This window comes from Amblyomma mixtum, chromosome 8, assembly GCF_055824585.1.
Source record: "Amblyomma mixtum isolate Tamu chromosome 8, ASM5582458v1, whole genome shotgun sequence".
NCBI lineage: Eukaryota > Metazoa > Arthropoda > Arachnida > Ixodida > Ixodidae > Amblyomma > Amblyomma mixtum.
Window position 1 is genome coordinate 7,566,484 of NC_143019.1, and position 27,924 is coordinate 7,594,407.

The following is a 27,924-nucleotide window of genomic DNA, read 5'->3' on the forward strand; positions in this document are numbered from 1 at the left end:
GCAATGGTTACAGATTGACCAGTTGATAGATTGATAGTTGATAGATTGATTGATTTCCTTACTCAGAGGCCTCGACTCGATCGAAGGTGCTGCGCAATGCCGCCGCCAACTGCGCGCCCTCGCCTTGCCTCCAAAGCGGCTACGACCGCCGCCGCCGCCGCTAGGCTTCGCAAGCAGTCCAGTGACCAAGGCATTGCCGCCAGGGCGAAGGCAGGTGAGAATTAAAGCCACTGATTATCGCGCTTGCTTGTCCATGCGCCGAGGGACAAGCGTGGAGCGATAGCCGGTGTCATGCAAACGATCGCTTCTCGGATCTTGCTACTTTACGTCACGCATGCGGCGAGCAGATAGTGCACTATTTAGCTCTGTGCGGTCCCTTATTCGCCACGTTCCAAGAGAATAAAAAACAAACTTGCAGGGCGATTTCCACCTGTAGAGCGAATTGAAGTGACAGCTTCGTCGGCAAGCAGTGCTAAACACTCGCGCCCTTACGTCGTCTCCTGTCGTTCCCGGAAAGCGCGTTTGGGCCTTGGGATTAGCTGTCTTGTCGCGCTGCCAGCGTCCCGAGCGCATTCGTCCTCTATACCGGCCACATACTGGGCGTTTGTGGCCTCTGGTCTTTCGCATAGTGCCGAGCACGACGCTCCCTCTTGGCTGCAGCTAGAGTGACTCTGGAGAGGCCTCCTTGGCTGCCTTGCGGTGATATTAAACACAAAATTTTAGTATACAGTTTTATTAAGAGCCTACGCGCAGTGAGTGCGCATGCGCAGATCACTTTGAGGGCGCCAGATGGCGCCAGGTACCCGGCAGCTGTAGAGTCACTTGAAAAATTATTTCCAGTGACATTTCCGCATGGTTAAGCTTTCCGCCAAGATCTAGTGACACGGTGAAAGCACCAATCCACCCCCCCCCCCCCCTCTCTCGCATTAATTAGCTATGCTTCTAACATCCAACTCAACAAAACTTGCCGCGGCGACCGCGTTTCGATGGAGGCGAAACGCGTAAGGCACATGTGTGCTGTGCGATATGTCAGAGGAGGACGTTAATGATCCCCAGTTGGTCGAAATTATTTCGGAGCCCTCCACTACGGCACCTATTTCTGCCTTCTTTCACTTCCTCCTTTATCCCTTCCCTCACGGCGCGGTTGAGGTGTCCATCGAGATGTGAGAATTTGCACTTTTTACTTTCCACAGAACCACTATGGAACCACTATGTATTCTGATACAACTTAAGAACGCAGCCGCTTCTCCTCGTCAAAAGATCCCCTTCCAGCCAATGGCGTCGGCCGATTCTCATGACCCCACTATAGCATGACAATGCAGAGAACGGCGCCACAATGGAGAGAGGGGTCTATCTCCGACCGTGGACGGAAGGGGTTACCTCCTTTCATCTACCACTCCCTGCTTTGCCACACCAGCAGGGTCATGAGAATCGGCCGACGCCATTGGCTGGAAGGGGACCCTTTGAGGGGGAAATTAAGGGAGAAAACCAGCCGAAAAAGACGAAAAAAGACAACGGCTGGAACAGCCGTTGTCCTGTGTCGTTCTCTTCTTGTGTTTTTGTCTTTTTTGGCTGGTTTTCTCCCTTGACATATGCGATACCAACAGGCCCACCATTCTGCCCTGCTCCAGTGTTTGAGGGGGAAACGCCGCTGCGTGCTTGAGTTGTATCCGACTTTAGCACAACACCTCCAAGCGCCCGTAAGATTAACTGCACCTGGTTAAACATGCAAATTTTCTTCCCTACAGAGCCAACCACGAGTTCATATTTCTTCTTTTCGGCCTCTTTTTTTCAGTGAGGAGGCTATCCAAGGCCCTGCAAGAGCGTTCCGAGTGCAAGCCGTCCACCAATAAAAAGGTATTTACTCGCGCACAAAGTGACAAAACCCCTCATAGCGCAAGCGAAAATTACCGCGTGAGAAATAATTTGGTCTCGCACATGCAAACAAATCTATTTTACGAGTTTTCTTTTTACCCATGACAAAGCTACTGAGCAGCCTTGAACGTTCACTGTACAGTCGTCCACAGACCTGTCTAGAGCACGGGAACTCCGGGCCGTTTGCGCTCCGCAGCTCGCAGAGTGACCTCTAGCGGTAGCGCCTGGTTCGAGATAGCGCATCTTTGAGTATCGTCTGAGCATCATTAGGACGTAACAGAATCAACGCCATCATCCGTTCATCAATAAAGAATGCGCTCGGCCTCCCACCGTAAACCGGCAACGATAAGCTCGACGCGCTGGGCATCCACGACACCCTTGAAGAAATTCACGAGGCCGTTCTCCTATTCCAAAGAGCACAGCAGAAACGGGCAGACAAATCGCACGAAGAGTCGTATACCCGGCCGACTTGCGTATAGTACAGTCTACAACCAACATTCCTTTGGCAAATAGAGCTCACATACACGTAGCTCCAATACCCAAGAGCATGTCCACCCACTCCCATCAAGGCCGAAGAGCCAGAGTAAATTACACAAGACGAATGACAGGGAAGAGCGGTAGGGCAGCCTACGTAGACGGAGCCCTATGTCCCTCTCCACATTGGAACGCAGCGGTAGCTACCGTAGTAGGACCCAAGAACTCGTCAGCCTTTCTATACAGAACTGCACCATATTAGAGGCAGAAGTGGCTGCGATAGCCCTGGCCCATACAGCACGGGAATGCTGCAGGCCGATCCTACCACATCGTGACCGACTCACAGGCGGCTTGCCGGCTCCTCCTTGTTGGCAGTATACACAAAAGATTGCTCCCGCTAGTCACGAGCAACCCAGAGTCAAATACCTCCATCAAACATCAGATAACTTGGACCTCCGCACACTCAGGCTTGGAAGGGAAGGAGGTAGCGGATGGCCTAGCTTGAGGTCTCACGAACCGGGCGGGCCTTAACCCGACCTCCCCCACCATTCGCTAATCCAACCCTTGTCCACAGTCTACAGCACTAGACTCTACCCCCAACGCCTCATGCGCCGATTCCTACCCCGACCTCACAAACAACTGACGGCGCAGGAAGCTAGGGACCGGTGGCAACCCCATGCCAACACCTTTCCCAGTCTACAGAAGTACAACATCGTATTCCCAGAGCGATACCGCCCCACCTGCCCATGGTGCGCCGGTCAGCCCACAGCCTACCATGTGACATGGGTACGCATCGGCCACAAGCCATCTCACCTCACTCCAAACATATAGAACAAAGGAACAGTGGGAGGCCTCTATGTCCAGCTCCGACCTGCAAGACTAACGCCAACTGATTCGTCAGGCCCGGGCGACAGCGACGGCCGCAGGGGCCCTGACCTAAGGACTCCAACCACCTCTCAAGACCCTTGAACCTTTACCACTGTGCATAATAAATATTTACTATCACTACTCGGACCAGGCGCCGCCGCTAGACTTCGCTCTGCGCGCAGTGGAGCGAAGATGGCACGGTGTTGAGCGCTCTAGACAGGTCTGTGGACAACTTTCCAAAGCTGGGCAGGGCTTATCACTAAAACAGTACAACTCAAGTCTGCATTCAAGCTCCACCCACATTCAGGGCCACTGTACAGAATTACTCCGCGAAGAAAGTAGTCCGTAGTTAAAATTTTCTTTTTACCTATAAACAGAAGCTGATCACAAGAAACAATAAGCGCTAGAATTTTGATACCTGCTTTGTTTAATATAGCCAAACATTAACAATTTGATTTCGTTTACTGTTGTGCTTGGCCATCGGGTTAATACAGGACGCCCCGGACCGAGGCCCAGTGTTGACAACTGCTGTTTTTAAAGTTGTATCCTACTTTAAAATATGTCGCTATGTCGGGCAGCCAAGACCAACGATTGGATTGCAAGACGCACTTAGGAATGTGGGGGGCAAGGCGGGGCGACCCGTCGCCAAGCGAGTTGCTGCAGGTCCACGTTTGGAGAGCACGATCTGAATCCAAACCGCCCACTGAAGCACGAGTTTTAGATCACAGATGAATGGAATTCACCGCAAGACACTGTGCAGCCCCAGGAATAGCGCGGCTATGGACATCAGTATTTGTGAACAGTGCCTGCAGTGTAGTTGTCTACAGTCGAGCTCTATGCTGCTAGCACTCTTCAGGCTTTAGTGTGGCAGGAGGGTGAAGTAAGCTGCATTGTGAAAGAATACCATAAGCATGGGCAGTGCAGAATGTCAGGATTCGTTTTCACGGTCTGAAACGTCGACGCGAACTTTGCGAAGTCCAGCTGTTTGTTTCACCTTGTCTAAAACTGCTCACATGAGAACTGGCTTAGTAACTTTTGAAAAGCGTCGAACAGAGTACAAAGTGTAATCTGTCCCTCTATTTTGCCGTAAGTTGCTAATTTTCACTTTTACTTTGCAGTAACTTTGCTGTCCATGTAAAAAAAAATAGGGGATTGTTTTGGGTGATGCGTTTTACGAAGGCGCGTTCCCCTCACCCGTCTAAGACACTGTTGTCTGAGCACCATGTAGCTAGCCGCCACTCACTAAACATTTCACAGTGCGTCCTGGGCCCAGCAGCGGCTCAGAGAGCTCTTGGGTCTCGGCGCCGTTGCCACTCCGTAAGGGCAACCACTGACGGCGTCATCGATCTAATGTCAACGATTTCTTCCATACTATAACTTCGACTCCTCGAAGGATTTGAACTGCTGACCGATGGATAATAGCGTAGGAAGCGTTCATACCCAACTATTCTGGACAAAAACATTTTTGAGAGTGGAGGGAAGAGTTTATGAACGCAATTCTTTTTTTTCATATATTGTAAGATTTCACTATAACAGTCCATCTATCCGCAAATTTCCCGTCGACAGACTTTAATTTTTTGCTATTAACGTTTTTGCGATCATCAAAAGCGTTCCCCATTGGCTTTCTATGACAGTCTTTACTGCTCCATGCGATGGAAAAAATTTCAAAAGAATGATTTTGCTCAAAAGGATTGAGAATTGGGCTATTTTTTTTGCTCAAAAGTGTTGGGAATTGGGCGTGTTAGAAGAATTCATAGTGCTGTGGCACCACAAGGACAGGGACGTAGACGGAGTGACGACAACACAAGTGCTCACTAGCAGGTAGATCCGTGGTGCTGTAACACGTGTAATTGCCTGGCGCTTTTGTAACCTTGTTCTTGACTGCGCATGTATCCGCTGGTTTTTTTTTTTCTTATTCTTTGCGTTTAATAAATTTTGTCAGTTGTTAATGAGCACTTGTATTGTCGTCACTTCGTCCACGTCCTTGTCCTTGTGGTGCCACAGCAGCACTATGAAATATTTTGCTACACATAGGAAGAATGGATCTTTACCATCAATATTTCCACAACAACACCTTAAAATTTTTCAATATTCAACATTTTTGTCCAGAAATGTTGGACATGTGTGGTCTTGGGTTCCAACGATCGATAAGATTCCGCGCTGCGTCCCTCCAATTGCGCTCACCACACCGGTGTATACACACAGCCAACTCTCGACATTGTTTCGCAAGCCGTGTATCGGATTAAATGCGCGACACATTCAAAAACAAAATTTTAAAATACTCATCATGTAATCAAGTACATTTGGAAGTGTATTTCGGCTCATCAACCAATTTCTTGGTCAGTACTTCTGAGCGCTGTTGCTGCGGAATCGCCGATGCGTTCAAGGAGTTTTGATGCCGCAAGCGATTGCTTTAGTTTGGTTTGGTTTGTATAGGGGTTTAACGTCCCAAAGCGACTCAGGCTATGAGGGACGCCGTAGTGAAGGGCTCCGAAAATTTCGACCATCTGGGGTTCTTTAGATCTGGCGCAGTTCCGAGACTGCCACCTCCGGTGTCATCACCTCAACAAAACTCATCTAACCAAACTTAACTAACCAAATTTAACAGCCGCCACGGTGGCTCAGTAGTTATGGTGCTCGGCTGCTGACCCGAAAGACGCGGGTTCGATCCCGGCCGCGGCGGTCGAATTTCGATGGATGCGAAATTCTAGAGGCCCGTGCACCGTGCGATGTCAGTGCACGTTAAGAACCCCAGGTGGTCGGAATTTCCGGAGCCCTTCACTGCGGCGTCTCTCATAGCCTGAGTCGCTTTGTGACGTTGAAACCTCATAAACCAACCAACCAATCAACCTAAACAAACTTAACATTCTACACTAAGCTATTGAAGCGGCACTCCTTACACCCCACCACGCCAGTACAATCCGACTCCTCCAACTAGTCATAGGTAACAACGCCAAGGAAGTCACATAAGCATAACATTCAAGTCAATAATGCAGACTCGGCGTTATTGGTTGAAAATAATTTTTATTTACCGTTATTAAGTACGAGCATACTAAAGTATGGTTAGCCTTCGCGCCTCAGTTTTGTTTTACTGCGTTCCTCGATGAGCTCAATCATGTTTTCGGATATCTGTGAGACGGGGGCACTCATTTTCGCGCTATTTTTATAGCGAAAGCTTCATTGGCCACGAACTTGCGATTCTGCTGTGACGGTGCTCCGAGGAGGCACAGAGACCGACCTTGAGCCGTTGCCTAGCACCGCAGCTGGCGGACGCCGCGCGCTCGTCGCGCCATCTGGCATGACGTCACACCGCGCGCCTCTCCGTGGAGCCGCCGCCGGCGTTTGGTATGACGTCACACCGCTTGCCTCGTCGTTGCGCTCGCCTCCACTCGCTTCGCCAGCTGTGTCGCATGACTGATTACAAGCCTTCGCTACGTATATCGTGGCATAGCCGAGCTAAGCCACTGCCAGTTTTTGTTCTTCAAGTGCAAAGTAGTCGTTCTGCGCGCAGAAATCCATCGCGGAGCCCGCAGTTGAGCACACTTCGTCTAGAGTGCCGGATGCCGACGCCATCAGGAAGAAGAGCCGCGCCAAGGAAGACCTCAGTCACGTGACGAAGGGATTCGGCCGTTCCAACATCACCAAGGAGGTGACCGGTGCTGCCACGGATGGAAGCAACTTTGCCGCCACCGGGAACGTCGGCACCAAGGGTGCGTCCAAGAAGAAGGAAGGATCCCAGTCAGGTGACTGCCGCGTGCAAAACATGAGGGACATTTGATTTCATTTTACGCCACAGCGTGATGACGATGATGACAATGATAAGCATTTAACAATATTTACAGAGAGGTTTATAGGGAAGCAGCCTCTAGTGGGCCGCTCCCCGTACAATACTAGTTGGAGTCCCTTATTCGGGGACCGTATACAGCTCTTTCGGACGAAAGCCGATGGCGTAGTAATAGTCGGCACCGCGTGTCGGAAATAAGCGGCGGGCTGCGTCAAAAAAAAATTGTATCATGGTAATTTGTGGTTCTAGTGATTGACAATTGATTGGTGTGTGACAGGCGATTACGAGTTAATTACATCACTGTAATTAGTTGAAGAAATTAAAAAAATGAAAGTTGTAAAACGGGGTTCAAAGGCGTCAAAATGCTCATAATGAAAAACCAATGCTTGATGATGGTAATTAAGAAAATTTAGAGTGTGTAATTGACCAATTAATTAATTGCAACAATTGAAGAAAAAATGAAAAATGCGTTCATATACACCACCACCACTGCAACACACTGTCGCGTCCCACTATTGAAGGCGGAGCTTAAGCGTACTCCAATCTTGGTGTTGAGAATGTGGTGGCATCAGAAGCCTTTTATGCATCATACCACGTTGTTATAACCGTATTTAGTCATAACCGTTGTTATAACCGTAACCGGATAGTGAGTAAACTGCCCACCGTGGCAGGTGGCATTTAAAGTTAACGATTGGTCGCTCGGGAAGAGCAACCTGTGTCGCACAAGATATTACATCATCATCATCATCACCCTGAATACTCCCACTGCAGGGCAAAGGCCTCTCCCATGTCTCTCCATTTAACCCTGTCCCTTAAGGACCAGCGGTTATCTTGCCTTCGCGGCAATCGCAGCGGCGGCGGCGCCTCTCCGCGGCGGCTCCGCGCTGCTCTGACGTCACTCACTCCTCGCACATGCGCAGTTCGGGCTCTCCGGGGCTCCGCGAAATCGCACACACCTAGCGTAGTATTGCTTCCGCAACAAAACCAGTAAATGCCGATCAGACAGCCGCATTTGTGAAAGAAGCCGAAGTTTAAAGAAGCTAACGTATTCGACTTTTAGCTGTGTACTTCAACAGATGTTATGCATTTTTTAAAAAGGTAAAGTTCTAAAGAAGGACGAATACACAGGCATTGGGCAGGGTGGGCGCTGCACCTGAGAGCTTTGCATAAGCATTTGGCGTGTTCTATTGAAGGTTCTATAATGCCGAAGAGAGCGCTTCCATCCACTGATATGCGTTCATGCTTAATGCAAAAGACATTATGCACTCTGTGTTTGGAGCATGACAGCCTTAGCCGCTCACGTGCCTTATATCCCAACATAGCAAAGCAGTGCTTTCTCGCTGTCTCCACATCAAAGCGTGCCTTGCTCTGTACCATTGTCTCTCTAATACACGAATACGCCTGTATGGGAGTAAAAAGGGAGTAAACTGTCTTTTAGCACACTGCTTTTTATAAAAGGAAGTTCGCTAGAGGACTGTTTACTGCCTTTTTGACTCCTTTCTGTTTAATAGTGTAGCATAGACGCCGGCTAGGAAAAGCAGCCACAAGTTAAGCCTAACGTCTCCAAGAAAACGCCAGGCGGGAATGAGCTACTCGAGGAACATGCAGTTTCAGTGGTTGGCATCCAATTTTTGTTATGAGTTTTCATTTTCTAATGGAGCCGCTACCGCTACCACTACTACATGGTGGAAGGAAAGGCTAGGAGAGGTCCCCGCTATCCGAACTGCATGATAAGTGTGCCGGAAGTCACGTGCTTTCGCAAGGACTACTGGGACTGTTTGGCTCATCGCGTAGCGTGGTCGTCTGCATCACTCATCCACTAACTGCCGGCATAGAGTTTCTTACTACTACCTAGAGGGAAAGCTGGCGGCGCTGCACTTCAGCCACCATGGACGCCCAAAGCATCATGGGGCGGTGAGCTACTTGTTGCGAGACAGTCGTAGTTTTTTGGGAACACAGAGTGGCACTACTAAGAGGTTTCATTCCGAAAACGCTGTTCGTGTGTGCGCAGACGACTTTCGCACGAACGCAGTGGGCAAAACCCATAGTAGTGAAAACGCTACGACACACGACGCCAATAAAAGGTTTAACTTTTCCGAAATGCTATTAAAAAACCTCTTATAGTATTTAAGCAACAACATCTTTTTGAAAACATATTTGCTTTTAAAAGTGCGTCTGTTAATTACGATATATTAGCTTTTATAGTGTTCACTACTTGGCCAATAGGAGAGCGAGTCGTCTCTTATTTTGGGCAAACTTTGCACTTAAATGTTTTTCTGCTCGTTTGTTGCAATCATTAGACAAGATATTGAATATTAGGACGTTTGTAGTTACCAAACAGCTTTATTTGCTTATTATTTTTTGGCCAAAAGTTGCAGTTCCGCAACAAGTAGCTCACCGCCCCATGATGCTTTGTGCGCCCATGGTGGCTGAAGTGGTCTCGAGGGGTCGCCATGCAAACTCCCATAGACGGGCTGCCAGCTTTCCCTCTAGGTAATAGTAAGAAACTCTATGGCTGCCGGCGACCCGGCGTGCCGTGAGAACACCTGCTCACCTTGATTCTCGCGCATGCGCCATCGCGTTGAGACGTCGAGCCAACTGGTGAGGCTCAGCCCTCAGTTCCGGTGTCAAAAAATATGATGCAGTGGCCTCTCCTGAACTCTTTCCTTTCTGCGTAACTACCAGCTTAAGCGAAAAGACATTTGCGATCGCAATGACACTGGAGCTATTCTTACCATGCTTTCGGTTATATATCGTATTTTAACGCGCTCTCAGCTTCGTGGCTTATCTTAAGCCACCCCCCCACCCCCTCTCCGCAAAAAAAGTGACACGGTTTTAATGTAGTTAAACGAAGTGGGCGTGCGAAAGCAAGTGTTTAGCCTGGTAGGCTCGTACTGGGTCGGCGGCACGTCTGGCCACGACATTAGACTCAGGCCAAGCTCTGGTCGAGGTTACCCTGATCTGATCATTCCGCAAATGGAAGTTGATGAAGACGACGATGTGCATTGCACAGTGTGAGAGTGCGTTGCAATTCAAAACTAGTTATGATCGGTTGCAGCGCTAGCATATATTGCTCTCCTGCAGTGGCCAACGAAACTGCTCCGTTCGCGCCGCCGCGGGTTCGAAACCCAGTCGCGACAATATTTATTTTATTTCTGCATTGGCTGTAGCTATGCTAGGTTCGACCGAGGTCGCCATCTTATTGGCTGCAGCGTGCGCGGCTCTCCTCCGAACTAACCCGAGTTACTCCGAGGCTTCACACAAGATTCTTGGTTGGCATTCTGGGTTTTTTGCGCAAAAGACACGACACAAAAGAAACGAGGTAGACAGGACAAGCGCTTGTCCTGTCTACCTCGTTTCTTTTGTGTCGTGTCTTTTGCGTAAAAAACCCAGAATGCTTCGGCACCAACTTTAGCCTGCAAAAACATACTCGCAAGTTGTATCTCTAGAAGCGCTTGTCCTGTCTACCTCGTTTCTTTTGTGTCGTGTCTTTTGCGCAAAAAACCCAGAATGCTTAGGCACCAACTAGCCTGCAAAACATACTCGCAAATTCTTGGTTGGAACCGTGTTTAAGCAGTGTTTTCGCACTAAAAAAAGTTATGGTGCCCATCAGAATCGTGCAAACGCGCTGTATTACATTGCAGTGAAAAGCTGTCTTCACACCTATTCTGTCGTTCATGTTTTCTTCAGCGACAGCGGAAGCGAACACAAATCCGGAAGGCGCGACCTCTGGAGGCCAGAAGAGGACGCCCGAGGTCGCAAAGAAGCGGCCCGTGATGGGCACGCTAGCCGCGTTCTTCCTGGTGGTCGGCGTCGGTGGCGTCTTAGCGGCGTTCGTCCTGGGCGCTTTCGTCACCATCTCCATCCGCCGCGTGGACGACGAGATGGCGTGCCGGACGCCCCAGTGCAAGGCGGCCGCCCAGTACTTGCGCAAGCTGGTGGTGACTGGCCACCATCCGTGCGCCGACTTTTACAGCCGCGTGTGCGGATCGCTGGTCGACCGCCACACGGGCTTCCACGAAGAAAATGTGCTCGCTGCCATCAAGACCATGAACGCCAGCATGTTCGTGCTCGACGAGACACTGCACCCCGAAGACGTCCGCCTCGGCAAGCACATCCTCAAGCCCTTGTACAAGAATTGCTTCAGGTGAGGGCCCGGAGGCCTCTTATTGTGCCTACTGCAGGACTCTTTGTTGGGGCCAGTTTTACTTGACATCCTGTCCTCCTTCGGGTGATGGTTATACAATACCCCCTGAGTGGGATAACAGACTGCCCTCAAGATGGGAGCGGCTGGCCCCCTCCTCCTCCTAGGGGGTGGCTATGCATACCCCCTCAGTCGAATAACAAAGAGTGCCCCCAAGATGATAGGGGCTGGCCGCCTCCTCCTCCAGGGGCCCGGGTTCGAATCGCAATGCCGGCGAATTTCTTTTTCCGAATTGTCATTTTCGTGGGGACACGCTCTGCACACACGCTCTGCTGGCAGGTCCTGCACTCGCCACTCATGAGACAAGAAATGCTTTCGCATCAATAACTCGAAGTGGGTACACCGTTTGTCAAAGTGGAATGTTTAGGGGAATCCCCTAAGGTGGAGTAGATTTGTATAAGGGAGCAATTACTCACTGTAATTCACCAAATCGATGCCATACAGCTACAAAAGGAAGCTAAACAGCTTTCACAGAAACTTCGAAGCTAAGGAGAAAGCTAATTCGAGTTAATGATCGATTCGTTCTCTCTCCACCATCGCTAGCTGTCCCAGTTAACTGAGTTGGTGGTGCGACTGCCCCGGTGAAGCAGTGGTCCCTGATTCGAACCCCAGATAGGACGAATGTTTCTTTAATACGAAGTTTCTGTGAAAGCTGTATAGCTTTCCTTCGCAGCCCTATGGCTATGCCAGTGAGTAATAGCTCTCTTATTACAAATCTTATTACAAAAGAAGGCAGCGGCTTTTCCCAATCAAAGGACCCCCCTTCCAGCCAATGGCGTCGGCCGATTCTCACGAGCCTGCTAGCTTGACAATGCAGGGATTGGCAGATGAAAGGGGATAGTCCTCTCCCTCCATAGTCGGGGTAGACCCCTCTCTCTATTGTGGCACCGCTCCCTGCATTGTCAACCTGGCATGGTCATGAGAATCGGCCGACGCCATTGGCTGGAACTGGGTCCTTTAAATGGGAAAAGCCGCTGCCTTCTTAAGTTGTATCCGACTATAGGAAGATACCCTTACAAAAATTTCTTTAGACAGTTTGTAGGCTAACCATAGACTTCTCTCTACAAAATCTATAGACTGCCTATAGTCAACTGTTAGAGAATAGTCTATAGGCAATACAAATCCCAAAGACACTCTGTAGACATCTATAGACATATAGCCATACACTTTTAGTAGACTTTTGTCTATAGTCTGTGAACAGACAAAACAAAAAAGAAATATCTATAAGAAGGTAGTAGTCTATAAGAAGGATGTAGACTGTCTATAGACAATTTTTATAAGGGATGAATTCCCCTACACTTCTGACCAAGGATTAGCGCTGCGCTGATGTCCTTCACAATCGGCGCTTATAGCGATGTCTCTCTCCCCCACAATCCCCCACACCGCAGGTACATGTCCACCGAGACCGACCTGTGGAAGGAGCTGGAGCAGGCCAAGAAGGCGATCGACATCGACGAGTTGGTGCAGGCCACCTCGTTCGTCGCCATCGTGCGCTACCTGGTGCGCACGGCGCTGCGCGTGGGCAACTTCGCGCTCTTCGACGTGCGCTTCGTGCGGGTGGGAAACCGGAGCCTGCTCCAGCTGCGCCGAGGGTACTCGCTGCGCGGCAAGGTGGGCGCCTCGGTCGAGGACGCCAGCTTCCAGTTCCGCATCACCAAGCTCCTCAACATCTGGCTGGCCAGGGACAACGTCAGCGCCGAGACGGAGACCCTGCTGCGGCTCGACCACGAGGTGCGTGCTCCACGATCGAGGGCCCCGCGTTTTGATCACGCACTCTAGAGTCTGCTGAAACGGGTATGCTATGTACGGAGGTGAAAACACCTCTGTGCTTTTCACGCGATAGCATTATAGAATTATCACGCCAAAAATTGCGAGGACACTTTGGCTACTAAAGTGTTGAGAGGCGAAAGCCGAGGACACTATGCCGTGACGACTTCCGGTGGATGTGACGTCGCACCGTTCCCGTGGCCCGTGCACTGTGCGATGTCACTGCACGTTAAAGAACCCCAGGTGGTCGAAATTTCCGGAGCCCTTCACTACGGCGTCCCTCATAGCCTGAGTCGCTTTGGGACGTTAAACTCCAACAAATCAAATCAAAACAAATCTTTTTTGTTAATTAATTTAACTACTGACAGCTTAATTATGTTATGATTTAATTAAAGATCAATTTATTAACTCTCATTATACCTACTTTTATCTCGATCAACCATTTTGGTTTCTCAAATTTGGCGCCGTGGTTGCTTTCCCGTCCGCTTACTATATCCCCGTCCAGCCTATTCAACCATCCAATGGTTTTTGCTGATAATTAATTAATCTCTGTCAGTGAAACTTCTTGTTCTATTAATTATCACTCATCAAATACGTTTCAAACTTTATTTTCACTCTTTTGCTTATTTTCCATTATTTTGCCATCCACGGCTGTTTTCCCGTCCACTCACTTTGTCGATGTCTACACTATTTCGGCGCTTTATCGACATTTTTGGCTCTCATTAATTAACTAATCATCCTATCGACATAATGCATTCTTTTTGCCCTGCATCCTCTCTTCATCCTCTTTCGATTACAACCATTCGTTTGATGCTACCTCTTCTGAGAACGTCACAACTGCTGCGGACACGTTTTTGTGACACGACCCCGCCGACATAGCCAAGAAATGCTTTCACATTATAAGTGGTAGGGTTCTAACGTAGTTAAACCCCTACCATTCTTCGCCTCTTCTTTCTGGCGAAAAACGAGCACATGCTTTCGCACGTGTTGACCCCCGGCCGCTTAACACCAACGTGAAAATATATGCATATATCGGCACCGTCACAGCACAGAGGACACCTGGCACTGCAGCTAGCAGTCCGAATGTGGCTGTTGATGGACCAACAACTGCAAAAAAATTGATGCAAACACACACACAGAAGCTGCAACAGGAGCAGGGAGAAATGTGAAATCTAATGCGATCACACTCCATTCTTAAGATTACTTCTTAAGGTGACACGGAGTCAAAGTGGCAACAAAAAAAGTTGTAAAAGAGAGTAAAGTTTCACAGGTTCCCTGTCTTCCTCGCACCAGAGGTGCCCCGCCAGAGATGGTTTGTTCCAACTGGAAGACTGAAGCGTTCCTTCGCACCAGGGGTGCGCCGTCAGGGACGGTCTTAAGATGAACAGAGACGCAGGGATAAAAGGAATACTTATGTACAGTTTATGTACAGCAATTTACAATAGATACAAGTTAAGGCACTAGAGACAAATTAAACGGCAAAAAGAGACAAAACATCAAAAAGGTGGATCTGGCTAACACTAGGGGAGGCCCCTACCCGGCATAGCCGAAGATGCATAGCATCTCACCTTAGCGCAGAACCCCGCTTCCGGCTCCGGGGTCCGGTTTTAAAGACCTAAAGGCCCGGCCCACATTTCGTAGCAACCAATCATGTTACACTGCTCACATGATTGGTTTACCGAGAGCATGGCCACGATAAAAGTGAAAAACAAAGACAAATACACTTTCGCGCCAGCACGTGCGCGAAACGGTACCGCGGGGTGGGGGACACCCGTAGTTCCCGGCGCGTTCGCGAGCGGCCGCGTTCCAAGGAAGGAGACGCTTCGCTTTGAGCGCTCCCAGCCGCGTTCCGATGGCCCCGCGTACACTAACGATCCCTTACAAAGAGAGTTGTGCAAGAGCTTGGCTGTGCCGGCTTACGCCGCGGCGGAGTGGCAAGAGAGAAACAATCGCGTCCACTGGCGAGCAGTTTTGTTAGGGCCAGACCCGTTCACTCTAAAGAAGAATGCCCCTATACGGGAGTAAAGAACGAGTAAGCTGTACTCTATGGACTCCCTTTTATAAAAGGGAGCGCGCCAGAGGACTGCTTATTCCCTTTTTACTCACTTTTCTGTTTAAAGTGCGTAGGCGACAAACGGCCTGTACGGTGCGGTGGCAGATACCGTTAAGGCCGCGGAACATACTAGGACTTGTTGCTGGGATAATTTAGACATTTACAGAAAGAATATTTTGACGCGGAGAGGGTCGAAGACAGAGTAGGAGGACACAAGTCGAGCGTTTGTTCCATCGTTCTGTGTTATTCTTGCTGTGAATTTTTCTCCTGGAGATTCAAGACAGCCCGACGAGTAGCGAAAGGAAAAGTGGTAGGGGTACAGTTAAGATATGAAGATGGAAGTCGAGTCAGTGATAGTCAACGAAAGTCAGGACCAGGAAGTGGACTTGCTTGCGACAAGCAATGGCGGGCATATATAACCTATGGCTTGTTTGACAGGGAAGGCATACCATGGGAAATCTACGCAGCACTCCGCGACTCGTCGAACCAACGTCTTCAGGCTGTTTCAAGGTTATACTGTCCTGTTTTCTGCTCTGCAGCAATGTGTTTTCGCTCTCTCGCTGCGCAGGTGATGAAAATAATCAGCAAGAGTGTCCCGGAAGAGCTGAGGCCTCTGCAGAACGTCACGTCCGGGATGATGAACCTGACGTCAGAGGAGTGGGCAGCGGCCGTGAACGAGGCGCACAGCGTGCGCCAGCTCAAGCTGAAGCCCTCGGATACAGTGATCGACACCGATATGGCCTCCGTGCACAATGTCACCACCTTCCTGGTAGGCGAGGGCGTCAACGTCACAGCCTTCTACTTGGCCACAAACCTCGCGGCCGACGTGATCTTTCTTGTCCACACCAAGCTGGCAAGTCAACTTTTTAGCCTTTTAAGCGGTAGTTGTTTTGGGGTGGGGCTTTCGGAACTCGAGGATTGTATTGACGTCACTAAACAGATGCCTGTGGCACCATAGCATCGCGTGATCACACCCTGAGGCATCACAATGAAAGGGTTTCTCCGTACTGAATTCGTTTGACGTCATACTTCACGTGACCAAGACGCCCTTATAAAAATGGTCTATAGACAGTCTATAGACTTCTTATAGACTCTATTGCCTTTCTATAGATATTTATTTTTGTCTATTCATAGTCTACAGACTGTCTATAGACAAGTCTACTAAATGTGTATGACCCTAAATCTATAGATTGTCTATTGACTGTATATAAGATTTGTATTGCCTATAGACTGTTCGCTAGAGTTTGTCTATAGAGAGTCGATAGACTTTATAGACGGAAGTGTATGGATAGTCTACAGACTGTGTAAAAAATTCTAAGGGCGTGACAACTGTTTCGAGGCGGTTTTTCAGAACTTGAGGTTTCGTTGGCGACGGTAACTTCACCCCCACCTTGTAAATGGAAGTAGGTTTTTTCCAGCTGAATGCTGCAACTGGGGCAGTAGCGCTGAACGCCGAGCTTTTTAACACCGCGGAAAAGGATCTTTTCGCACAGTACAGCGAAATTGCGCAATGGGACCTAATTCAATGCATGGCTATCTGGGGAAGCCGGAGACTACTGCCCTGCTTCGTGCCTCCCGCATACGAGACGGATTTTCAAGGTACTGCACCCAAGGGTGTTTGGGCAGCATCAGGAGGCCCGCAAGTGATGAATAAGCTGCATAAGATACAATTGGAGGGTAGCGCCGTGCTCCGGAGTTTTGTTATGCATGAAATAAAGGGAGAGAGGAACAGCATGACGATGCAGTCGGCGCTTGCGCAATGAGGTACGACGTAAATAGATCGCGTGTCATTTTCGCCAATTTAGACTGGATAATCCGTCTAAATAAACAGTCCCCACTTTTAGAGAAATACAGTAGTAAACACACAGCTGCAATAACATCCATTATTCAAACAGACAAATTTAATACACTTGGGCCATATTTGACGTCACCTTTCGGTTCGATGGGAAAGTTCTGAATCGTTTTTTTTGTATATTATTTAGATGGTTTTGGCTTTAGAAAGCCGTGCTAATGCGCCTGCCAGGAACTGTGTGAGCATTCCTACGGTACACTCGCGCACTTTGTCTGAATGGAGTGGGAACGGTGTACTGCAATTGCTTTCTTAAAAGCATGACGTCAAGATATGCATACAGAGCCCCCTGGACTAGGCCTGTGGATTCCGGACTTTATAGAAGCAATCCATGTGTGCCGCCACGGTGGCTCAGCGGTAATGGTGCTCGGCTGCTGACCCGAAAGACGCGGGTTCAATCCCGGCCGCGGCCGTCGAGTTTCTATGGAGGCGAAATTCTAGAGGCCCGTGTGCTGTGCGATGTCAGTGCACGTTGAAGAACCCCAGGTGGTCGAAATTTCCGGAGCCCTTCACTACGGCGTCCCTCATAGTCTGAATCGCTTTGGGACGTTAAATCCCCATATTCCAAACCAATCCAAACCAACCAAACCAGTCTATGCGTGACGCCATCCTTGGTGAGTCCTTTCAATGCTCCTCCTCCGCCCTGCACCAGGAAACCTCGTCGAGCCGGGTGCACCAGGCGGGCTTCTGCATGTTCCTGGTGCGCAAGTGCCTGGCCCTCACCTGGCCCATCCTCGCCGCCCAGATGCTGCTGGAGAGAAAGAGCAGCGTGTCCGTCCTGCAGGGCATCTACACCAGCTTGAAGGAGACCGCCGAGGTTAGTGCGCACGCTGGCAACAGGGCTGTAGAGGTTCCGTGACATGGCGAAATTTGCTGTTGTTGTTAGTGGCTATTTATTGATTAAAATCAAAACAATGAAAAAACCTTGCTAGCAGCGGCATCTGCCATCGAAACTTGAACCACCTGAGCTGCGGCTAGACGCGATAGCATCAGGGAGATGGCGTCGCAGAAATTTCGGCATCGGCGGCGTCGTTCACCGCGAGCGAAAAATCCACGAAAAATCCCCAGCGAAGCAACCTAGCAGGTTGACCTAGGTCACATGACATTGCGGCGTTATCACAACCTGCCCATCAGATTGGGTGCAAACTGCTCACCGTGGCAGGTGGTAGTTAAATTTGATCGGCCGCTCGGAATGAGCAGCCTGGGCCGCACAAGGCCCCACCGGTGGCAGCACCTGCCATCGCAGGGCAGTTTCGCATTGCTTAACGGCAACACCACTGCTCCAGAAGAGGTATGATGATTTGCAGGGATATGTGAAGGTAATTAAAGAATGGGAAATTCACTATATGTGGGCACAAACCCATCAATCATTATGATAGTGAGTTTTTATGGCGCAAGGGCATATGTGGCCAAAGGGCACCGTGACACAAGGTATTATCGTTTCCTCAAGGTTTTCCGAAGCATTTCACCCTGAATAAGCCGAGCACCAGACAAGGGGAAAGCCTGTACCCATTGCATCACCGGTGGGTACCCGGCGGCACTGGGGATCGAACCCCGCACCTACCGCATGCGAGGCGGATGCTCAGACAACTATAGGCCACCGCTGCGGTCGATAAACCCGTTAAGCTATCGCGTCATATACCCTTAAGGCGGAACTTGAGAGCACACTCCAGTTTTTTTCTAAGCTCCGCCCTGTTCTCAATTTCTGAGACACCTTAGATGAGTAATTTTTTTTTGCTGTAAACAATCGATACGGTGTTAGTCACCACGAAGCAGAACACATTATAAATAATTAATCTAGAACCTCATATGCAGTAGATTCGACTTGGTACTAATAGAAGCATGCGGCGTTTGGTGTCTCGAAGCGACACATGGGTGCACCTTATAAGTGGTGGGCTCCGGAGTAATTTATGCTATTTAGGAGTTCCTTGACCTGCGCTGCCATCGCATAGCACACGGTGTTTTTTGTCTTTCACATTGGTCGAAAAGCGGCCGGTGGGTGGTGGTGAGAACACTTATGAGGATATAAAGAGACAGGAGGTATGTTTGGATCAACCCGTAAGGGACCGATCCTTACAAGCACTAGGGGGAGATCCCTAGTATGGGACCCCAATGGCGGTGGCCGCCGCCCGGGCCCGCCCGACCAAGGCTTGTTGGGCCTGCAAGTCGTGGCAACCGAGCAGGGTCGCCTCCCAGTCCTCTCCCGGGTCGGGTTGGGGATGGGGGGAATAGCCCGGTTGGAGGGGCACGCTCACACCATGTGATAGGTGTCAGAAGACACTGCACTACAGGGTGGGCAGCTGCCGCTAAAGGAGGGGTCAAAGTGTTTTAGTGCTGCCGGGCACAGCAACGTTTTGGTGAAGAGGCGGAGAAGGAGCGCGCAGCCGAGTTCCATCACGTGACCTTGAAATCAGCAGCCGAACGCCAAAGCCACTGATCCACGACGGCGGGTGTTAGGGTCTTTGTAACAAGTCACAACTGGAGAAACATATATATGACGTAGTGAGCTCACCGCGCTTTTCAAGTGCACTTTATGACAAGCGCTGTTAGTGTTGTTATGCGCAGTGCGTCGGTCACATGTGCTACGGTCGAAAGAGGCATATTCGAGAATTCATTTGATGCGCCATGCCTATGCCGCTTGCGATAGGCTTTGAAAGTCGATCAAGCTTGAGTTCTGGGTATCTAATGATCTAAATAAGATATATTTCGAAGATTTCTTGCCTTTTATGTTTGAGCTGCGCATCTTGGACAAAAATTAGTATGGGGGGTTGAAAGGAATAAAAAATAATAGCGCCCGGCCCGCACCGCTTAGAGCACAACGGGCTTCCTGGACACGCGGAAAGCATTCAGCAAACTTTTCTTACGCCCTTTAGGTTGAGGTTTCTAATCCTTCAACCAATATCGCCGCCTTCGTACATGCCGCTTTGAAGCTTTGCGGTAATAGTAAAGTACAGGTGACCGGCTAAAGCAAATGCAAAAGAAAAGGCTGCTCCCTGAATATGGTGGAAGGCACGGGAGAAGCCGTGACGTCACTTTTTGTCAAGCCGGAATTGAAACTACTGCGCCATAGCAGCTGCAGTGCCGTTTGTGGCCGTTGCTAAGAGCGGCCGACCAAGATGTCCCGTATAGAAACTACACGACATGCGCCACACTCTCCTCCAGAACCTGGGTGTCGGTATAGGTCTCTCCCGTCTTTTTCACCCTCCATATCCAGGATAATGATAGAGGCACAGTGAAACGCCATTTGATCTGAGCCTCCAGTCAAGGATGGCTCAGCAGCACGGTGTCACTCAGCTTTCTTCGTCCTTTTACAAAACACTTACCGCACAGGACTAACGAACGGGCTCTGTATACATCGCTCGCAGGGTGCTCAGTAGCAGAGCACAGTCGACGAGGTTTGTGGACCTTTGTATATATGCAGATAACATGTAAGATGTGTCAGCACGCCGTCTGTTGCTTTGACAAAGAAAGAATTTGACATGTTAAAAATGTGATTATAAATCTCTGTGATTATTTGTCTTATGTTTTTTGGATGCTTGAACGATATGGTTGTGACGCATGTGTTTTTTGAGAGGGTGAAGAAGGTATAAGAAGCAGTGTTTCTTCGATATAAAAACCAGTTGTAAGCCAGCGCTTGTCTCTTGTCCCGGTGTTTCGCTCTGTTCCGTCACAAATGAATAACCAACATGCCCAAGCTGCTGTCCAGACAGATAACATGGCTGCGCTTGGGTGGATGTGACTTAGTGGCAAAGTGATGCCGTGAAAGATGCGAGGTACAGGTGAAGGTCCGTACCTAATGAGCTCACAACGCCACCGCCGCAGTGTTTCCCATACCCAAGAAATCTGGGTAAGCGCATTTTGTCAACGCGAAGTTGTTTATGGACGCGATGTTTTCGCATATCGTAAGGTGGCCCCATAACAATCATCACATCCGCAGATCCCTCCTCGGGACGCTTGTATGGTTTCCTGCACCCGTGTTAGTGCAGGACAAACTTTTAAACCAAGATTTCGCAACTCATCGGTTACATAGTACCTTGCACGTGTTGTGATTTGGGTGCCCTGGCTAAGCAATCCAAATCGTGCTAGGTCACTAAAAAATAAAAAAAAAAACATCCGATTGCTCCTATAGTGTAGCGCTGCCAGTGTAGCTGCGAAGCTGTTAAAACAGGCGTGTTTTATTTAAAGTTTAAAACCGAGGGCAGCTGTAAGTCCAGTGGGCCAATTGTCAGGCCCTCCATTTCACACAGTCTATAGACTGTCTATAGCATTTGTGCTGCCTATAGACTTTTCTAGGATTTGCTTATCTAGACTTGCTTATCTTGCTTATCTAGTCTAGACTTTATAGACAGAAGTCTATGGACAGTTTAGAGACTGTCTAAAATTCCGGGCCTGCCAGTTTGCTCACTGGACTTATAGATCTTATAGACTTATAGACAGTCTATAGATTTATGACCATACACTTTAGTACACTTTTGTCTATAGGCAGTCTATAGAATATGAATAGACAAAATGAAATATCTATGGGAAGGCAATAGTCTATAAGAAGCCTATAGACTGTGTATAGACCATTTTTGTAAAGAATGATTCGGCTTCACCATTCGCGCAATTATAGACTCTCTAAGACATACTAGAGAACAGTCTGTAGACAATAGAAATGCTATAGACAGTCTATAGAAAATCAATAGATGATGGCCCTACGCTTTCAGTAGAGTTTTGTCAGTGCACACTATACAACCTATGGATAGACAAAAATGCTATAGACAGGCTATATAAAATTAATAGATTATGACCTTACACTTTCAGTAGACAATTTTCTATAGACACTGTATAGACTATGAATAGACAAAAATAAATATCTATAGAAAGGCGGTAGAGTCTCTAACAAGTCTACAGACTGTCGGTAGACTACTTATAGACTCTATTGCCTTCCTATAGATATTTCTTTTTGTCTATTCATAGTCTACATACTGTCTATATATATAGGAAGGCAATAGAGACCATAAGAAGTCTGCAGACTGTCTGTAGACCATTTTTATAAGGGATGATTAGGACCTCACCAGTGTCGCAATTCGTGCCGCCACGCAGGCGTCCGACGTGCTCACCTGGATTGAGGAGAGGTCGCTCGGCCTGGCCGTCGACATCATCAACAAGGTCACGCTGTCTGTTGTGACGAAGGCACTGCCTGTCGGCGCCAGTGCGAACTACACTGGCCCCACCCCGCCGATCAAGGAAGACGACCAAGGGTTTATCATCACCTACGTGCGGGCCAGACGCCACCACTGCGACGTAAGCACGCGGCGCGCATCTTATTACACCTGCAATCGCGCGGAGGTGGTTCTTCGAAAACTGGGGCGCCGTCATTGCAACATTATAGTAAGCCTTGAATACCAAGATTCGAGGCTGCTATAGCGTGGGTAAAATGGTATATCTTATTAGTTGGAAGTATAAGCGAACAGACGACTCGATCCCGTCCACATCACGTGATTAAAACCGCTCCCGTTCCAACTCGTGCGGGTACAAATTGCTATAGCCTCCATCAAGTGTGAATTATAGGGTCTAGTGTAGTAGAACACACCTGTTATAGTAGACCTACTACAAGTTCTGGATTGAAAGGAAGCTAAGACGACCACATACGAAAGGCGACGCACAGGCGCATGTATGTCTGTCATGTGTTGTCTTGTAATCGCCCTTTAAATCGAGAACAACCATCAACCAACCTACCCAACAGTCTGCCACCCTACAAGTACAAGCTCATATTTCTGACCGCAGCGGTGGCCTAGCCGTTTGAGCATCCGCCTCGCATGCTGGAGTTGCGGGGATCGATCCCCAGTGCCGCCGGGTACCCACCGGTGATACAAAAGGGTACAATCATTCCCCTGGTCTCGTGCTTGGCTTATTTAGGGTGAAATGCTTGGGAAATGGGTCTTTGACTTTACCTTGAGTAAAAGAAAAAAAAAATGGCTGTGGCTTAGCTAAGGTTAAGCCTGGATATCTCGAAGCGAAAATCTCTCGCTGCTTTTCAGCGAGCTCCCAAGCTGCCACTTCTGGATCGGTGTTTCTGCGCCGTCCGACTGTTGCTTCTTCTTCTCCTTCCATGGCGAGTGTCTGCGCCTGTTCTATGGGCAAGCGCGCCTTATATACCCCTCCTTTCAAATGCGCACGGCTGCGGCGAAAGGTGAAACGGTGGCCAGGAGGAGAAGCGGCGGCGCACATGCGCAGTAGCGCGCGGCAACGGCGAAAGGTCAGGCGACGGAGCCAGCGGCGGCGGCGGCCACCTGCGCCGTGCGTGACGTCGCTACGTTTCGCGCATGCGCAGAAGTGGCAAATCTGGCCTCCGGCTCACGCGAAGCCCAGTGTTGACTAGCCTAGTGAAGCTTTTCTCTTCAAAAACTTGTGCCATGGCGCTCTTTGGCCACAGATGCCCTTGCGCCACAAAAATTCGTCATCATCAAGTTCATATTTCAGTACAAGCGGCAATCCGGGAGTCATGCAAGCACATATCAATGCACGAGTTAGCGGATCATGGCGATTACATTCCAACGTTACCCACATGATCACGTGGCCCCTGTGTTTACACCTACGCACACCAGAGGACCCTCTTCGCGCATGTCTCAGGGCGAGGATGACAGGTCTGCGAAGGTTTGTGTTCATGTCAAGCGACGTCAGCTCCTGTTAAAGCATTGTTATAAAATCTGGAGTACACGATATCGTGCACTACCTTGAACAGGCACAAGAACGTTATCGTGATTGTTTCAGAGATCCTATTCAACTACACGTTCATCATCATCATAATCAACCTAATTACGGCCACTGCAGGCTCTCATATCTTTTCAGATAACCCTGTACTGAGCCAGTCGCGTCCACCTGGTCCCTGCAAACTTGCTAGTCACACTCACTCAACTGAATTTCTGCCGCCCTATGCTACACTTGCTTTCTCTTGGAATCCAGTCCGTTATACTTAAAGACCAGCGGTTATTTTGCCTTCGCATAAATGAACTGCCTTTACATATGCGCAATTATTCTTCTTGATTTCGACCAGGAGGAATAAACTCGGGCTTTTTCCCTTAACCGCTCTACTCTTTTCCTGTCCTTAACGTTGCGTCTATCATTTTCTTTTCCATAGCTCGCTGCGTTTTCCTCAATTTAAGTTCAACCCTTTTCGTTTCGAGTTCCACATTTATGCCCCATAGGAGAGTACCGGTAAGATACAGCTGTAATGTACTTTGCTCTTGAGGGATACTGATAAACTTCGTTGATGATCTTAGAGTACCTGCCGTATACGCTCCACGTCATTTTTATTTTGCTAGTGATTTCACTTTCGTGGTCCGGATATGTGGTCGCTGCCTGCCCTAAGAATATGTGCTACTACCTTATGACTTCCGACTTTTCACTGCCTATCGTAAATTGCTATTTCCTTGCACAAGTTTTAAACATTACCTTGATTTTATACATATTAATTTTCAGACCTTCTGTTCTCCTTTCCCTGCCTAGGTCATTGGGTCATGCTTTGCAGTTAGTCCCCTGAGTTATTTAGCCAGGTAATGACATCAGCGAATTGCAGATTAGTAAGTTATTATCCATAAGCTCTTATCTCAAACTCTTCCCAATGCAGCTGTCTTGATAACTGCTGTGGATACATGAGGAATAGTACTGAATATCTCCCAGCCTGACGCCCTTTCTTATTGGGATTCTATTACTTTTTTAGTACTTTTTTATATCTTCCACTTCTACATCCTGGTTCCTTAATGCCTGCATGACGGCTGAGGTTTTTAACTCAGCCATATGCTTTCTCGCTATCTCTATATCTATATATCGGGTCTGTAATTTTTCAAGTCCACTTTTTTATGGTTTATGGTTAGCCTTCTCCCAAATTTCCAGCATGCTTGAGATCTCAAGGCATTCTGTACAGAGGTGGCCTGTTTTTCTAGCACAGTCTCGCCTCCGTCCTTCAACATATCTACACTTACCTGATCTTCGCCAGCTGCTTTCCCCCTCTGCATTGCTTGTAAGACTTTCTTTACGCCTTAATTCTTTCGTTGCCGGCGGGATGTGCAATTCTTCTGCCTTACTGCTCCCGTTATCATCATCCTGATTCTTACGGTTACTTAAGGTTACGGTTATGGTCATATCTTATGTATTCACGATTTAATTTTGCGACCTAAACTAATAACGCCCCCTGCTATTCCACAACCTATGCCATAATCACTCATTGCCTGGTATCCTGCCTGCTTCTTTGCCTGTCTTGGGAATGAAGATGCCCATGAGTACGATGTACTGTGTTTTTACTTTACTCATTGCCGAACACACGTCTTCATACAAGCTTTCTGCTATTTTGATCATCATGAGGAAAATATAGAGCTTTGGTAACAGTAGCTCAACTCTGGGCGGACTGCTCACATTCGTGCCTAAGGGTCTACGGGCTCACGATGAAAAAAGTTAGGCCGGCTTTAATCACAGTTCTACCAAACGGTCGAGTGACAGTTCTGGAATGGCTAGACAAAGTGTCCCGACTCCTCTTCTTCCATGGCTGCCTTCATTTTATTTTCCGTCTACTCGTTACCTCACCTCGCAGGTGGCGCTCCGAAGCCCCCCAAGCATGGCCGAGCTCGCCACGTTCAGCGCAGAAGAGGCGGGCCGCGTGTCGTACGCCGACGTCATGAACTCGGTGCTTGTGCCCACCTTGCCACAGCTGGAGCCGTACCTGTACGAGAGGGGAGTGCCGTACCAATACAACTACGGCACCGTAGGATCGCTTCTGGCCGCAGGGCTCGTCGAAGCCCTGGTAGCGTCGAATGAAGCCGACAAGAACGTTAGCTGGGACAAGTCCACGGGGGCCAAGTACAACAAGACGGTCGAGTGCCTCGTCGGCCGTCACCACCGCCAGGGCTTTGGTAGCATGGTAGGGGGCGCACCAGAGCTCGCTGTTTGCATGCCGCTTCTGGCCGCTTCTAGATGGCGCAGCCATTCGTAAGCATCCTTTTGGGTCGTGGCGCCGTCGGAGGAGGACGCTTTTTTTGAGCTCCAGTGACTCCGTCCGAAGCTAAGTGTTATTAATATTACTGGTTGATTTCTGGAAGAGTGTTTTGTAAATGCTGCAGGAGCGGTAGTTTGCAGTGGCTCAGTGGTTATGGCGCTAGGCTGCTGGACCGAAAGATGCGGGTTCGATCTCGGCCGCGGCGGTGGCATTTCGACGGAGGCGAAATTCTAGAGGCTTGTGTACTGTGCGATGTCAGTGAACGTTGAAGAACCCCAGTTAGTCGAATTTTCCGCTGTCCTTCACTTCACCACGGCGTCCCTCCTAGCCGGAGTCGCTTTGGGACGTGAAATCCCCATAAACTAAACCAAGTTTTAAACCGTAGTAAGGGTAGGAAGGCTAGCGGTGGTAGCAGACTAGTGTGCACCGTGACTTTGGTGGGCTTTTACATTACATCGTCGACCGGACGATGGGTAGGCAAGCTAGGAAAGCCCAGGTGGACGGGGAGCTAATGCAGTGAGAGGGGTGCAAGCGTTGGTATTATTTGGACGAGACGGAATTTGGTTGTTTAGCCGAGACAGAGGCTCTAGTTTGCGTGCAGGTTATGTAAGCGATTTGAGCAGGCCATTCGGACGATGGAAGGGGAATGGGCAGCTGGAATTAAGGAACTCAAACGGGACAGGGAAAGAGGAAGAGGGGACAGAGGAATGGACTAAGCTAGACACTCAGGTCGCCGAGTCGCTTAAGAGGGAGGTGGTCACGTTGCTCAAACGTGCTTCTGCACTTGTCAGCTTCCTGCCCCCGCGGATGCGGATCGTGGATCGCGCAATCTATCTATTACCTTACCGCGAAGGCAAAATGAGCGCTTGGCCTTTTAAGGGTAACGGAGTGGATTCCAAGAGAAGTCAAACGTATGAGGGGGCGGCAGAAAGTTAGATGGGCGGATGAGATTAAGAAGTTTGCTGGGACACGGTGGCTGCAGCTGGCAAAGGACAGGGTTAATAGGAGAGACATGGGAGAGGCTTTTGCCCTGCAGTGGGCGTAGTCAGGCTGATGATGATGATGATCTCCCTGCTTTATAGGCATCGTGATTAATGCCACAGGTTCTTGTCGGATGACGCGATTGCCGAGAAGCTTGTCTACAATAGTTGACACCGTAAATTGCGCAGGTCACCGGCAGCATCAAGAAGATGCGAGCGACGCTGCTGGCGCTTTCGGCGGGCGTGCGGCTGGCGTACACCGCGATGGAAGCCCGCTTCCGGCGCCGGGTGACGGACGACAAGACCTTCGTGCAGCTCTGGCCCGATGCCCAGGAGACCTTCTTCGTGCGCTACTGCCTCCTGTGGTGCACCGCGTCCGACACGCCCGACCCCATCACGGCCAAGGAGATGTGCATTGTGCCCCTCTACAACATGAAGGAGTTCGGCGACCGGTACAAGTGCAGAGCCAACACCACGTACTCGGCGGGCGCCTTCTGCGACGTGTGATCTTCCGCTCTGTGGACATGGATTTCATTGACAATACCCTACGTTTTCCTTCATAGTTTACTCCGCTTAATATATATAACTACGACCGCACATTCAATTCAAACACATTAACTGCTTCTTTTTTTTAATTGTAGAACGCTCACTCTTAACACATTTGCACTCCTTTGGGCGCTGAAAGGTTCTTCCACGATTTACACCTATTGCCGCACCGTTTTAGCACCCAAATTCGTCTGATTGCATCCCTTTGCGTAGCCCAAAATGGTGATACTATACATATATAAGGCTTTTATTTTTCATGGAGTGTATAAAGGGTGCGACAAAGATAGACGAAGAACGATTTCATGTTGTCGCGGTGTGGTTTGTCCGTTTCTCTCCACAAGCCGACGAGCGCTGCCAAGCATGCGTGCGGTGACGTCACTGGACTGTTCAAATGTCGTGTGGTGCGCTGTGTGTTTTGTCGTATGGTGTACTACAGCGGTTACTGTGTACAAGAGACAGAGGCCTTGAGTATAGTTTCTCTGAGCAAGATTATATGGACATAAGTGTGCGGTTCGATAACTATATATATTCGGACATAAGTGCGTGTCTCG

At 49.2% G+C, this 27,924-nt stretch overlaps 1 protein-coding gene across 2 annotated transcripts; it reads left to right on the forward strand.

The window, feature by feature from the left end:
* Positions 1 to 72: 72 nt before the first annotated feature.
* Positions 73 to 27,835, forward strand: LOC149331238 (uncharacterized). Of its 2 annotated transcripts, XM_089555433.1 has the most exons (10): positions 73 to 214; positions 1,796 to 1,857; positions 6,728 to 6,959; positions 10,691 to 11,147; positions 12,593 to 12,935; positions 15,593 to 15,874; positions 17,523 to 17,690; positions 21,959 to 22,159; positions 25,446 to 25,772; positions 27,017 to 27,835. In XM_089555433.1, the coding sequence occupies exons 1-10, from the start codon at positions 97 to 99 to the stop codon at positions 27,332 to 27,334; spliced, it is 2,508 nt and encodes an 835-aa protein (XP_089411559.1). In that variant the 5' UTR covers positions 73 to 96; the 3' UTR covers positions 27,335 to 27,835. The 2 variants fall into 2 exon arrangements, with proteins under 2 accessions (XP_089411559.1, XP_089411560.1); XM_089555434.1 differs by lacking the exon at positions 21,959 to 22,159.
* The last annotated feature ends 89 nt before the right edge of the window (positions 27,836 to 27,924 follow it).

What these genes read in the sequence shown, in the direction of transcription:
- LOC149331238 (XM_089555433.1), top strand. Translation starts at nt 97, where the DNA reads ATGCCGCCGCCAACTGCGCGCCCTCGCCTTGCCTCCAAAGCGGCTACG. An exon ending in TCTTTCTTGTCCACACCAAG is followed by an intron (nt 15,875 to 17,522) that starts CTGGCAAGTCAA and finishes TCCGCCCTGCAC; the next exon opens with CAGGAAACCTCGTCGAGCCG. An exon ending in GCTTGAAGGAGACCGCCGAG is followed by an intron (nt 17,691 to 21,958) that starts GTTAGTGCGCAC and finishes GCCGCCACGCAG; the next exon opens with GCGTCCGACGTGCTCACCTG.